Genomic DNA, 14222 nt, shown 5'->3' with positions numbered 1-14222 from the left:
TAAAATGTAGAGCCTAATTTTGACTTTATTATATTTACACCTTTAAAACTCCATTGACTTCAACAAAGTTGCTGCTGACCTGCATGGGTGCAAGTGAGAGACGAACCGAATGTGCAGAACAATACACAAACTGTTTAGTGTCTTGAATCAATACGAGTCATTCTCGCAGAGTAAATGTTGAGGGAATTAGCAGCTGCTTAAGACAATATTTACCTTTTGGGTAATAAATCTTATTAGTGACTTCAAAATAAATCAGCATCCTCACTTACATCCTGTAAATTGTCGGCCAGACTCAACCTAGGCATAAGTGGGCACAATTCCATTGATGTCAGTGGCGTTTGTTGCCCAGCTGAATTTGGCTCTGTGTCTAACAGTCTCAAACACTTCACTAGCTCCTTCCCTCAGATCTCAAAGCACTTGGCAAACTTTAATGAATAAGCTTTCTAACATCTTGGGAGACTGATAAGCATTTTCATCTCTGTTTTATGGATGGGAAAGAACAGGTCCAGCGAGGTGAAGTGATTTGCCTAAAGTCACAGACCCAGGTATGGAAGACTGATTTCCTTATTCCCATTGCAGTGCTATTGCCAGCAGGAGAGTGAGTTTGTGTGTGTGTGTGTGTGTGTGTCCCCGGAAAAAAGGAGGGGGTGTGAGAAAGCCTGGATTTGTGCTGGACATGGCCCACCTTGATTACCATGCACATTGTAGGGAGAGTGGTCACTTTGGATGAGCTATTACCAGCAGGATAGTGAGTTTGTGTGTGTGGTTTTTGGAGGGGCGTGAGGGGGTGAGAGAACCTGGATTTGTGCTGGAAATGGCCCATCTTGATGATCACTTTAGATAAGCTATTACCAGCAGGACAGTGGGGTGGGAGGAGGTATTGTTTCATGATCTCTGTGTGTATATAATGTCTGCTGCAGTTTCCACGGTATGCATCCGATGAAGTGAGCTGTAGCTCACGAAAGCTCATGCTCAAATAAATTGGTTAGTCTCTAAGGTGCCACAAGTACTCCTTTTCTTTTTGCGAAGACAGACTAACATGGCTGTTACTCTGAAACCAGTGTTTTGAAGGTGACTAACAAAGGAAAAATATTTGCGGTTTTGCTCTTACATGTTTCTTCATTAATTATACCGAAGGGCCTGAAAGGTTGGTGGTTGTTTTTTTTTTTAATTTATTTTTCTACTTGATTTTTACCTTAGAGATATCAAGTCTTTACTTCCTTAGGTTTGCTGAAGATTTCCTTGGCACCCAGAGACAAGGAGTGAGTTTTCTCAGCCCTTAATTGAAGAAAGGCTCCTCTTTAACAAGGAGGCTTTTTATTCCCACTCTTTGTTGGGCATCTGGATTAAATAGGAATTAAAAAAACAAAACAGAGCTTGAAGTCTGAATAAAATAAACCAACCATTTTACTTAACCAAGCTTTCAGTTTCTTTGCCTTCTGATGTCATAATCCTACTAGTATTCCAGATACCCATGAAAAATGAGGTAGAAAAAACTTGATGTAAAAAATGAGATTGTTATTTAAACAAACAGCTTGCCTTACAGACCTTCCTTCATTACACACCCTAAAGAAGCAAAAAAGGGAGGAAAAAAAACCCACAACCCCTTTTCCTTTGAAGTTCACCTTTAACTACTGGATCATGAACTTTAGAAGACAACATCCTAAAAGTTGCTGTTAGGAATGTTGTCTGCACATTAGAAAACATAATCAAGAAGTCCCAAGGGGGATGATAAATACTAAAAGTAAATACAATTAACCAATGCCCCTGGCCACGCCAGCTCAGTCCTGAAGGTACTTTGTCTCTTGGCTATTTGCCAGCTGTGTGCTAGTACATCCAGGAGTATTTTTTGTAAATGAAAACGAGGGAGTAGCAGGAGACAGCCTGCAACACCACTAGTAAGTTTTCTGCCATTGCAAGTGAAACATTTGCCTTCTTGCCATTAGTTTTTGGCTAATACCAGTTGGAAAATCTTGACAGTAGAAAGTCTAATGTTAATGTATTGAATGCCTGCACATACTTTTACAATGCAGTGTGACCTGTACAAGACACCACCCTTTTTAGGCAGCTTCTTCATGTCCCCAAACCAGGACACATTGCTGCTGTCATATATAAAGACCACTTCTAATAAGCTATAATTGTCAGTGACTTGAATTGCTGTTTAGGATAGAGTTCATGGTATATTATTAACCTGAATGAAACAGCACCAACCGATACCTCTGCCCCATTTGTTTATTTTAGGGTTAGCTAATGGAGCAACTACATGTTGGGTATGCATATGGCAGCAGATCTCCTCAGCTGAGCTGCAATGCTTCCAGCCCTAACCCCCTTGCTTACTAAGGAGGGCGATCTGGAAAGTTTTATGTAATGCAGAACAGACAAACATCCAAAGGACCCTGTGGGAGTGAGTGGTTGGGTAACACAGGAAAACAAGAGCCAGAGAAGGAAATAAATGATGCCCAGAGTGGAGGTGAGGGAGAGGGACATGAGGGGTGCATGCCCCTGAGCACCACTAACAAGCAACATGAAAAAAGCCCAGGATCAGTGTGTGGGAGATTCTTCCGGATATAAAGAACAAATTGAGCCAGGCAAACATGATAGCTTTTTTGTAATCAAATTACAAGATCTGTGGGTGCAGGGAAGGCAGTGGATGTACATTAACACCTCGCTAATCCATGCTGTGGTAAACCTGTGCTGAAAGTGGATTTCCAGGTTTGCACTTTCCTTTAACATAGAATAGATCAACAGAGTTCTATGGCTGGTCTAGAAGCAGGGACAGTTCACATGCCTCCATGCTCTCTGCAGGCCAACCAAAGAGTGACATGTCACCCCAACCCTGCCCTGGCATGGGTTAAAGTCCTGAGATGAGGTTACTTATCTTACTGCTGCTGCTGAGCTGGAGGGATCAAGCTTTTTATAGGAATAGACAAGTAGCTGGTAGAGAGGTCTTCAGAAAGACCATCTCTGCTGCCTCACTTGTTTCCTTAAGAGCTGCTGCTTTGGAGGCAGCCATTGCCTTAGTCTGTCATTCAGTCCAGCCATGGAGGGGGTATATTAATTATAATTAATTATATTATATATTATTATATCTCCTTCCTCTGAAGTATCAGGGATGTGCACAGCTGGAGATGGGACACTGCACGGGTTTCTAATGTGACACTGACCAGTCTCTCTTTGGCTGGTTCTTGCTCACATGCTCAGGGTCTAACTGATCACCATATGTGTGGGTCGGAAACGAATTCTCCTCCCTCACCTCCGGATCAGATTGGTAGTGACCTTGGGGAGAGGTAGGGGGTTCACCATCCTCTGCACTGTGTGGGAGTGGGTCACATGGCTGGATTATCTGGGTATTTCCCTCAAATGGCATTACCCCCAATAGCCTTGAGTCAAATCACAGACCTTACTAGGCTGCAATGGGGCTCTCCTGTAAGTGTGCATTAATGAGTCCACTGTAGTATAGGCAGACATTTGATACAGTGCCTCAAACAATTGTATTTGAACAATTATTTCCATTTGCCTTGGGCAGAAATACTGTCACATGGATTGAAAACAAACTTTAGAATTGCAAACAGCAGTCATTGACCAACAGCACCATGCCAAATTATGTGAGGGTGGGCAGTTAGCATAGTGACAGGTGGTAGGCCTGGTTTTATTAGGCACGGAACTGTAGTGAGCTAGAGGAAGGGTTAAACAGCACATTCATTCAATTGGCAAGTGATACTAAACAGAGAAGTGTTGCAGTTCCCATTGAGGACAGAGAAATAATACAAAGGGACCTACAGAGAAGTGAGAGAAGTGAGAAATCTGAGCCAGAAATAATGAGATTCAGCTTGGAAAAATACAGGTGAATACATATGGGTAGTAATATTTAATAACAAATATTCAGTGGGAGGAAGATACTTGGAAAGCAGGAATTCTGAAAAAGAACTAAAGACTTGTCTACACTTAAATCTTAGGTCAACATAGCTACAGCATAAAAATTCACATCCTGAGCCAACCTAACACCTGGCATAGGCACAGCTAGTTGACAAAGAATGCTTCCATGAACATAGCTACCATTGCTCAGGGAGGGTCTTGCAGAGACAGAAAACCCCCTTCTATCCGCACAGGCTGTTTCTATACTATGGGATTATGCTGGCCTAGTGGGCAGGCAGTGGCTCCACAGTTCTCTTCAGTCTGTTCTGGAGGGGGTAGCCCTGACGAGTCATTGGCAGGCCTCAGTCCCTCCTATGTGTCCCTTCTTCTCCCATTGGAGGAGGAGGAGGAGCATCAGGGTAGCCAGACATGACCTAAGGCCCTGAAGGGTTGTTGCAGTGTCCAGACCACTTGTTTGTCCACCCCAATTTACGTCCCCACAGTTCACTTCCTAACAGTCTACTCCTCCTCCATTTAGGGCATGGTCATAGTATTAGAGATATCAGTTTAGTCTGCCAGGGAGACAGTGCCCTGTTCTCCAGGGCCTCTCATGGCTCCCAGCTCCAAAAGGTCCAGAGTTGGTATGGATCACTGCTTCTGGAGGGGCCTTAGTAATGTTGTAATCACCTATCTCACAGCTCCAAGCATCAGCTTCACTTCCTGGTGCAGCCTGTATCTCCTGCATCTGCCCTACCAGAGCCCTTTTAAATTGTCCCTCCAGCTGGAGCATTGCCCTGCAGCCGTTGAGATGCAGGGCCTCAGCTAGCCCAAAATTGCCTAATACCTTGTTGTGATTTAGGGTGGAGTCTGTCAACCCCATCACAGGCCTACAAGAGGGAAAGACAGAGGTTTAGCCCCTGTTGGGTTTTGTCACAATCTTCAGTGTGAATATTGTATGTGGTATTTGGCTTTTTAGCTGTAACAGGAGCAACATGGCTAAAACAATACACAAAGCTGAGACATTTTACCCCTTTTTGATATTTAAGGATAGGGGAGTTAGCTATATACAGTAGTGTGTGTGTGAATTATATATATCTATACACACACAAACACATACAAATTCCTGGACATTTGTCACATCAATATCTGATAGCTACTATAGTCCTCTAAATTCTTTCAAGTTACAATGTTGAAAATAGTGCTCTTCTTTCTAAGCTGTACTAAAAACACCCCACAAATTGTGACTACATAAATATCTAATACTCTCTAAATAAGTAAACAAACCTGGCTTAGCACTAAAGAATAGTTGCCTCCCTTACCTTTCCAACTTCAGTAAAAAGTGTAATAATTTGTGCTCTCACGCCTCATTTTGAAAGCAATTTACATCTGCTCTGCTCTCAATTCTTAACTGCAAGAAAAGATCCAATTTACACATCAGAAAAATTACTGAACTATTGATCTGTACGTTGTTGTTCCGGGTAGAGTCAGTAAAAAATAAGGGGCTTTTTTGTCTAAAATTTCCATAAAACATTTTGATTTTTTTCAGCTGTAATTTGAATACCAACATTTTTCTGGCCAAAAACTGAAATATTTTCATTTTTTTAATGAAGAATTAAGATTTTCCACAGAAAGCAGGTATTTTTGTGACATTTTTATTTAGTCAAAACCCCAATTTTCCATTGAAAAAGTCATGATGGAAAATTTTCAGCCAGCCTTACTTCTGAGCATCCATCAAGCTAACATGGTCTCCACAAACCATGAACCACTCCCTCTGCTAGCTTTTTGTAATAGAATGTTTTTACCCAGTGCCTATAATCTCTGAAGAGTTCTGAATACTTTTATATTTCAGATATGTACCAAACCCACTCAACCAAGGTTGTGTAAATTTTCCCACACTGTTCTTTCCCATTTCTCAGTCAACAGCATTTATAAGTGACAGGGTCCAATTTCCTATTAATTCAATTTTTTCCTCCTTTGCTTCCAGCAGAACATCTGTCCTGCTTCTCATCACAAATGTCAATAATCTCTATGCCAGTCTAACCAACATCTGGAAACTGACTGAAGTAGCAAGCACCAGGAATTCAAAATCCTAGTTCTAGTCTCAGACATTGGAGTGCCACTGTACTGAAATGTGCCACTTTACCACAATGGCATTTTTGTAGTATTTAGAAAAAATATTTTAACTGGCAAAGGATTACTGACTTCAGTGAAAAGTTTCATCTTAGTTTAGGAAGGAAAGGGAGAAGGCATAACATCTTACCATGAAGTATTAGAAATAAATTCTTAGCTGATAAACATGATCATAATAAAACATTTCCTCTTTAAAAAAAAATTCCACAGTAATTACCCAAAATTAAAGCTTTTTCATCCCACCTTTTGGTAACTTTTAGACCATCAAGAAACAGGTAGCTCTGTAATTCCACCCTTTAACTCTGAGGAGCTGGTAAGTTATTATGGAACAGAAAGCAATTGTGGACACATCTGCACCATTTGCACATGATTACTTTTAAGTGTCATTTTAATGAAAATCTGTAGATTTAAAACTAATCTCAAAGCAATTGTCTACCATTATTACAGAGATTAATATTAATCACCAGCAACAGCTATTGTTTCTTCATCACTAATTGGGCATGCAAACTAGAGGTTAAGAATCTGTCAAAACTTAAACTGAATATATCACTTCATAACACTTTTTTCCCCTGTAGAGAGGAAAGTACTGACTCTGTTTCTGCTACAGATGTAGTTAATGGCAAAGTGCCCAGTGAATTCAATAGAGGCAGGATTGGTCCAGTGTGTGATATTGCCAGATGTAGATTATAACATGAAAGATTTTAGATGACTTGGATGCAGTTGGGAGCTAGAATACAGTACCCTTCCATGACAGACAGCTCAGACCCTAATCAACAAGGTACTTAAGCAAGTGCTTAAATTTAAATACCTGAGCAGACTAACTGAAACCAGTGGGGACTACTCACATGCTGAAGTCCTTTGGGGAATCAGTACCCTCCAAAGGGAGCACTATTTTCAAATTAATTCAAGGCACAGAAACTGTCCTTTGATTTATAGTTTTGATTTATACAACTACCTGCAGTTGGTGGTTCTCTCAGATTTAAAGCTGCTCTGTAACAAAATGCATGTATTATGGACCAGATTCTGCCACACTAATTCAATTACACTTTGAGTTTCTTTAAGGTGTGAACATGAGGAAGAATGGCATTTTCCAATATCATTTTTTATTTTCTTTTAAATCAAATTTAAAGGATCAAACTTTATTGTTTGCTAAAATATGCAGCATTTGGCTATTCATTAGAGAGCTAGAGAGCTGTGCTTAGTAAAGAAAACTAAGACAACTGAAGAATATGTTATTAGTTTGACAGCAATAAAAAAAATCACACCATAAAATATTTATTAAGAAGCAAAGGGTTTTTTTCCTTCATTTGTAAGGAACACTTTATGTCAAGTGCCCTGTAAGAGATTTAAAAACTTTACCAAATGTTAACATTGATTTTACATTATTATACACAAGATATAAAACACCACATCTCACAAACTTCCTTTTATTACAACTCAGGGTTTGTTTTTTTTCCAACAGTTGTAAATTAATTTCTACATACTTAAATTTAACTTAAAATTTTTAAACAAGTAAACAATGTACAAAGAGATTCACCTGAATTTCATAAATCAGAGCAGGTGTCCTTAACAGGGCATGTGCAATGAATGCAGTGCATTCTGGGAGAGAGAGAAATAGCTAACTTTATTCACAGTTGAAAAAGCTAACATCAGGCTGTGGGAAACTCTCTTCTGGAAAAGAAACAATGGACCTGATCCTGTGAGATGCTGAGCACCTTTAATTCCTTTTGAAGCCAACAACAGTTGAGGGCATTTAGCCTAGATCTAAAGGTATTTAGACATTGCTCTGCACAGCACTGAAAGGCTTAGTTCCTCAAAGGTATTTAGGTGCCTACTTACCGTAGGAGTTGGGTGCTTAGGTGCTTTTGAAAATCCCACTAGTTGCCTAATATCCTTAAGACTTAAAATGCTGAGCAGAGCAATGTCTAAATACCTTTAAAAATTTGGGTTTCAATGCTTTGTAGGAGGTACCCAGCTCTTCTCAAGATCAGCCCCAATCTTTTCTAGTCAAAAGAAATAAAGTGGCTCAAAGGATGCCTCTTTCTTAAAATAAGTTTCAGAGTAACAGCCGTGTTAGTCTGTATTCGCAAAAAGAAAAGGAGTACTTGTGGCACCTTAGAGACTAACCAATTTATTTGAGCATGAGCTTTCGTGAGCTACAGCTCACTTCATCAGATGCATACAGACTAGTCTGCTGCAGTTTCCACGGTATGCATCTGATGAAGTGAGCTGTAGCTCACGAAAGCTCATGCTCAAATAAATTGGTTAGTCTCTAAGGTGCCACAAGTACTCCTTTTCTTCTTTCTTAAAAGTTATACATGCTGTACGATTGTTATGGTATCAGCCAACAGCAGCAGACCTGATGTAAAATACCTACTCTTTTTCTTATTTCAGTGGTAAAGAACATCTCTTCCTTTTGCCTTTTTGTGTTGCATGTTTACAAATAAACCACTAGACGTGACATACAGTCCATGTAACAAAATTGTTAGTATCTGACTCATTGCAACATAAAGAATCAGTATCAGACAATAAGAAAACATTTTATCAGTTCTAGCCTGGTTAAAGCAATTTAATGTTTTCAGTATGCCCTCAAGACTATACTGTCATTCCAAACATAAAGAACAAATTGATTGAAATGCACAGATTAATTTAAAAATGATGAAAGCAGCCTTAAAGACATTGCTGGTTTTGTTTTAAAGTAGTATGAAATGCACGTTACAATTAACACAGATTATTCCTTGTACAGTAAAAGCTTTTTCATCTGGCATGCTGGGGGTGTGGGGGGGTGCCGGTAAGTGAAAAATTCGGTTTAACTAGAGAGAAAGAGTTTGGGTGCAGGGCTGGGGGTTGGGGTACGGAGGGAGTGTGGGCTCTGGGAGGGAGTTTGGGTGTGGGAAGGGGCTTGGGGCAGGTTGGGACACATGAGGGTGTGGGGTGCTGGATTCAGGGGTGCTCACCTCGGGCACCTCCCTGCCAGCGGCAACCTGTCCCTGCTGCTCCTAGATGGAGGCGCAGCTAGGTGGCTCTGCACACTGCCCCAAGCACTGGCTCTGCAGCTCCCATTGGCCAGAAACCGCGGCCAATGGGAGCTGGGGGGGGGCACGGACAGAGGCAGCATGCAGAGTTCTCTAGACACGCCTCCGCCTAAGAGCAGCAGGGACAGGTCGCCGCTTCTGGGGAGCCACATGGAGCCAGGTAAGGAGCCTGTCAGGCCTACGCCAACCAGACTATAAACCGGACTTTCTATGAAGTTTAGAAATGCCACTTTATAGAGCTTTCTGGTTGGTACAGGGCTGGATAACACAGCTTTTACTGTATATTGGTTGCTTCTTTAAACTCAGGAGATTATCTATTTTATCACAAATGGAATCAAAACTTTTAGTGCAAAGTCACCCTCTGCAACATGCCATCTGCTTGAAGGCTTAAAGATTTCTACATTGTGCAGAAATATTTCATTTATAAAGCAATTATACAAAATGAAAAGCTATTAGGACTTGAGTGTTTTGGTTGTTCTTTTGTTTATTTTCAACACAAATAACAAAAAATAGTATTTCCAGAAACTGACTCCTAGTCTAGCTGTGCAAATCCTTCCAAATTCAATTTGGATTGGCACTATTTTAACAGCAGAACTGGTCAGCAGGCCCTGGAGTTTAGAAAGGTTTGGGTTAGAATGAATCCCATTTCCCATGGTTGAATTGCATTATAAACCCATGGGCAAGATCTTGGTTTGACATGTTTGTGCACATTCACACAGGTTTATGTTTCACAGGAAGTGGGATTAGTAGCCATATTTGAAGATACTACATGACCTTTCTCTGCAAGCACAGTTCAAACTTGAAATGCACAGGACAATAGCAGTATCAAAGATTTTGATCAAAGCAAGAACTTCATATCTGTTTTTTATTAAAGTTCATTGAGATAAACAAAGATTGTGCAAACCCCTATTGGTTCCTGAACATGAGTCAAACTCAAATCGAGAATGATTCCAAGTGCACTGGAAGTTTGAGCTGAATGTTTTACACACTTCTAATTCCTACATAAATATAAGGGACAAAGAAAATAATCTTGTGAAAAACTAAGAATAACACCTCATTTCACCTTGAACCTAAGGTGGGTAAGAAATCATAGGACTTGGTAGCAGGTTCCTAACTTACAATGATTGCACGGTTTAGTCTTCCATTGACTATGTGATTGTCTGTAAAGCAATATGAAATGTTGTAAAGGAGTTGGGAGAGAGGAGGAGATGAGCGGTTTCTTAAATACTGTGATCTTGTATAGTGTAACAAAACTCTTTTTATGAAGTAGCCAGATGCTTTGACTGTGCCATACCTGAAGGGCACTTAATGGCTCAGGCATTCATCTCTCACACACAGTTATCTGAAATGCATATGCATCTTCAGCATAATCCATTGCTACTATTAACCATGAACTGGAATGGAAGCATATCTGGAAATGGTAATTCAAAGATATCGTTACACAGTTTTTGGCAACTGAATCCAATGTAAAGAAATGGTTTAAGAACACTGTCTGACATGCATGAGTCTTTCAAAATTATTTACAAATGAGGTTCTACAAGCTTTATTCCAAAAGTATTTCTCCTCTGCTCGTCTTAGGTGCTAAAATATGTGATTTTTTTTTAAGTTACACAGTCACTGCTGGGTACATCTTCTGTTCACTATTTGCATGGGGATAGGGAGACTGAATCTGCCTGTATCCACTTTGCAGACCATCCAGGAAAGCTGGCACCGGGGTCATAGGCATAGAGTCATGTTGGACAGCATAACCTACATACTGTGGGTGCAGATACTGCCCTTGGTGTGGCACAATCTGGGTAGCCTGCTGGCAGTTCAGTACTGAGAAATTAGTAGGCATGTTGACATAGACATTATTCATGGTCCCTTCTGGCAAACAGCAGTTGGTCTGTGACCTAGTAGGGGGGGCTCTGGCACCTGAATTGGCACTGGAACTGGAGCTGGCAGCAGTACTTGATTGACGAGAGGATGAACCACGGGAGGTACTGGCACTTGGAATCATGGGAATAGTCTCCATCAGCCGATTACCTCCAGGTGCTCGGCTCTGCTGTGGCTCTTGCTTGGGTCGCAGGCATCTGCAGCAACAAGCTGCTACTAGAGACCCCAAGATGATAAAGGCAACAAAAACAGATCCAACTATAAGGAATGGCACATAAATGGGCACTACAAAAAGAAACAAAACCACTGTTATTAGGAGTTGCTACAAATGCCAAACCTAAAAAACAAAGTTATACAAGGAAAACAAGAGAATCCACTGCTTATTTCTTTCAGTCACGCAGCATTAATATACTCAAGTCCTCCAGGGAGAAATTATTCTGGAAACTAAACATTCCACTTGCTACTTTTAATAAAAGAGTACTAAAGAAAATACAGATGCTGCAAAAACTAATGGTTGGGATTTTCAAAGAACTTCAATTGGAGCTCTGCCCACACTGAAAGGATGGCCCAGAGGTTAGGGTGGTAGGCTGGGACTTCCAAGACCTGGTTCAATTCCTTGTTCTACCACTGACTTCCTGTGTGATCTTAGGAAATTCATCAGTCTCTCTGTGCCCCACTTTGCTACTCCCCTTCCTCACAAGTTGTCTTAAAGACTATGAGATGCTCAAAATGCTACCAAAAAGGGGGACCACATCTCTCTTACACTTTTGCAAAGCCCAGCCAACATGTCTGGGACTCGTCCTTTTCATTTAAGACTGTCAGCCCCAAGACTTAAGTATTACTAACGCTTGAGATGGCATTACCTGACCACATCTACTGGAACTATTACTAATGAGATGTGCAGGACACAAGGTCAAGAGGACAAGGCTGCACTTCTTGAAGGTTAACAAGTGTATTCACAAAGACTAGTGACAGCTATCAGATCATGGTGAGCAGCAAATAAATCTAATACATGATTTTTAGAAAAAATGCTTTGTTTTTAACGTGTAAATGGGAGTCATATCTTCACTGAAACTGGAATAGCTAACACAGTCACTTACACAGGAATAATTATTAAACTAAAGGCTGTTTAACCTCCCATTTTTTGTAATTTTAACACCTTTTAACAAACAGTTTCTAGTATAATTGTTTATTTCTGCACTGGCCAAATCCTGTAGCTCTTTAGCAGGTGCCTGCACTTGCTACAGTCTGCAACATACACGTTTTCCAAGTCTGTCCTAATTAGAACACCACTTCAGGCTAGTTCTAGTGTGTTCAGTATTTGTGTATGGCCAGCAAATGTGACAGAGAGCCACTGAGGCTTTTCCCAAACAGCAGTAAAAAGATTAGTTCGTCCTTGACATTTAGTCATAAATACAGTCTTAAAAGGTGGTATCTAGGCTTGAAGAATATATACAATTAGACTATGGTGGTTGGTTAGAAGTCATTTTGAAATCCTGTGTAATAGAAGAAGTGAGTTTTTACCCACGCAAGTTTATGCTCAAATAAATCTGTTAGTCTTTAAGGTGCCAATGGACTCCTTGTTGTTTTTGTGTAATAGAAGTTACTTTTCCTGAAACAGTTGTTCCCTTCCAATGTTTTTTTTTTTTTCCTTTCTTTTTTAATTGGAAGTGCAAAGTATACTGCTGCTATATAGGTCTGACACAACTTGTTCAAGACATTCTGAAGACAAGTAGTGGTGTCATTTAAATAAATGCAGAACTTAAAAAACAATCAAAGATTTTGTCATTTGTAAAGTATCCAAACTCCTTGACAGTAACTTTGCTTTTTCCATGTTTCTGATTTTAATAGCTGAAAATGATCGACTAATTGACAAGTTTCTTATTTGGAGTCCAAAGATTTAATATTTGTATTTCTGTTCTACTTTTATCATGACCCTGACAACAAACTGAGGATATTTGTGTGTAGGTCCGTCTGTTGCTGTTATAAAAAAAAAGAAGTGTTTGATTTACATTTAAGGCAGAAACATATTCTCTTCCTTTGTCTCACTTTTCAACTGATCCTACTGCCAGAAGTATTAGTAATAAAAAATATGTGCTGTAAAACTAAGGGGAATTACCCATAACTACATGTGGATTCAGGATGATCAGCCAAATCATGGTCCCTCTGAAGTGCATGGCAAAACTCCTTACAGGTCTATTAACAACATCCCAGGTAGCAGTTAAAGGCTCAGCTGCCATAGGCAGGGCTGAAAATGAGGGGTTGCAGCTTCCCTCGTTAAAAGATGTGCTAGAGATGTAGGAATGTTTGCCAGTGAGCCCCTGCTCCCAAGAAGTCTCTACCCTCAGGGCTTGGGCCCAGGTCACTAGCAAATAGGCTGACGCCATTAACCCTGCAGGGCCGTGGCAGGCACTCGGTGCCCTAGATGGGCATTTCTTAGCCCTTTCGCCCGCGGGTGCTCTCAGACCTATGTTCAGGTACCTGTCAAGGCAGAGCCTGGGCTCACCATGACACCTGGCAGCCAGACTGGCTGGGGCCACTCTGGATTGGCAGTGCCAGCGCCTCCTTTTGCCAAGCCTGGCCGCCCCATAAGCATCCTCCCTTGACGGGCTGAACTGCCTGCTCGCCTGGCTGCCCCGCGCCTCGGCGCGCCGGGCTGCCCACGCCGCAGAGCCGCCAGGGGTCCGGGAGGGGGCTGCGCTGGGATAGGCCGGGCTGGGGGCGGGGGAAAGGAAGCCGCCTACCTGCTGCGCCATCCGGGCCGTCTTTGTCCGGCCGGCCCTGCTCGTCTGCCCCCTGCTGCCGGTCGTTGTCGCACACGCCCTGGTCCAGCCTGGCCTCGGCGCTGGAGCAGCAGTAGCGCAAGGCGCAGCTGCCGCAGCAGATGGTGGCGTCCCCGCCGTCGAAGCGCTCCGGGCACTGGAAGCCGTCCCGCCAGGCGCCCTGCGCGTCCAGCCAGCCGTGGCAGTACTCGCCGCTGGCCCCGGCCCCCGCCGGCAGCAGCCAGCCCAGCGCCGCCAGCAGCAGCCAGCAGCGCCCGCTCCACATGGCACCGCTCAGCGGCGGCGGCCGGGGCAGCAGCGCGCCCGGCAGAAAAAAAAAAAGGGGTGGGGGAGGGTCCTCAGCACCCACGGGGCTCCTCTGCTAGCACCCCCCTATGCAAAGGGGCGGGGGGACAAAGCACCCCGTTGTCCCTGTTGCGGGGGGGGCAGGGCTGGTTGTGGACACAGCACCCCGCTATGCCGGGGGCGGGGGGTCTCCTACTAACACGGCTCTGAGTGGAGAGGGGTGAAGCATCTGATCGCAGGGCAGCCTAACACCCAGAAG

At 42.3% G+C, this 14222-nt stretch overlaps 1 protein-coding gene across 1 annotated transcript; it reads right to left on the bottom strand.

The window, feature by feature from the left end:
• Positions 1 to 9500: 9500 nt before the first annotated feature.
• SHISA2 (shisa family member 2) lies at positions 9501 to 13943 on the bottom strand. Its single transcript, XM_077806194.1, has 2 exons — positions 13640 to 13943; positions 9501 to 11180 (listed from the first exon to the last, which is right to left on the bottom strand). The coding sequence occupies exons 1-2, from the start codon at positions 13941 to 13943 to the stop codon at positions 10627 to 10629; spliced, it is 858 nt and encodes a 285-aa protein (XP_077662320.1). The 3' UTR covers positions 9501 to 10626.
• Positions 13944 to 14222: the final 279 nt, after the last annotated feature.

This window comes from Eretmochelys imbricata, chromosome 1 (assembly GCF_965152235.1).
Source record: "Eretmochelys imbricata isolate rEreImb1 chromosome 1, rEreImb1.hap1, whole genome shotgun sequence".
In the NCBI taxonomy this organism is placed as follows: Eukaryota; Metazoa; Chordata; order Testudines; family Cheloniidae; genus Eretmochelys; species Eretmochelys imbricata.
This window is presented reverse-complemented; position numbering and strand designations above follow the sequence as displayed.

Bases quoted from the DNA above. Each gene is read 5' to 3' on its own strand.
- SHISA2 (XM_077806194.1), bottom strand. From the start codon at position 13,943: ATGTGGAGCGGGCGCTGCTGGCTGCTGCTGGCGGCGCTGGGCTGGCTG. The intron at 11,181-13,639 runs GTAGGCGGCTTC...TTCTTTTTGTAG, and splicing joins CGGCCCGGATGGCGCAGCAG to TGCCCATTTATGTGCCATTC.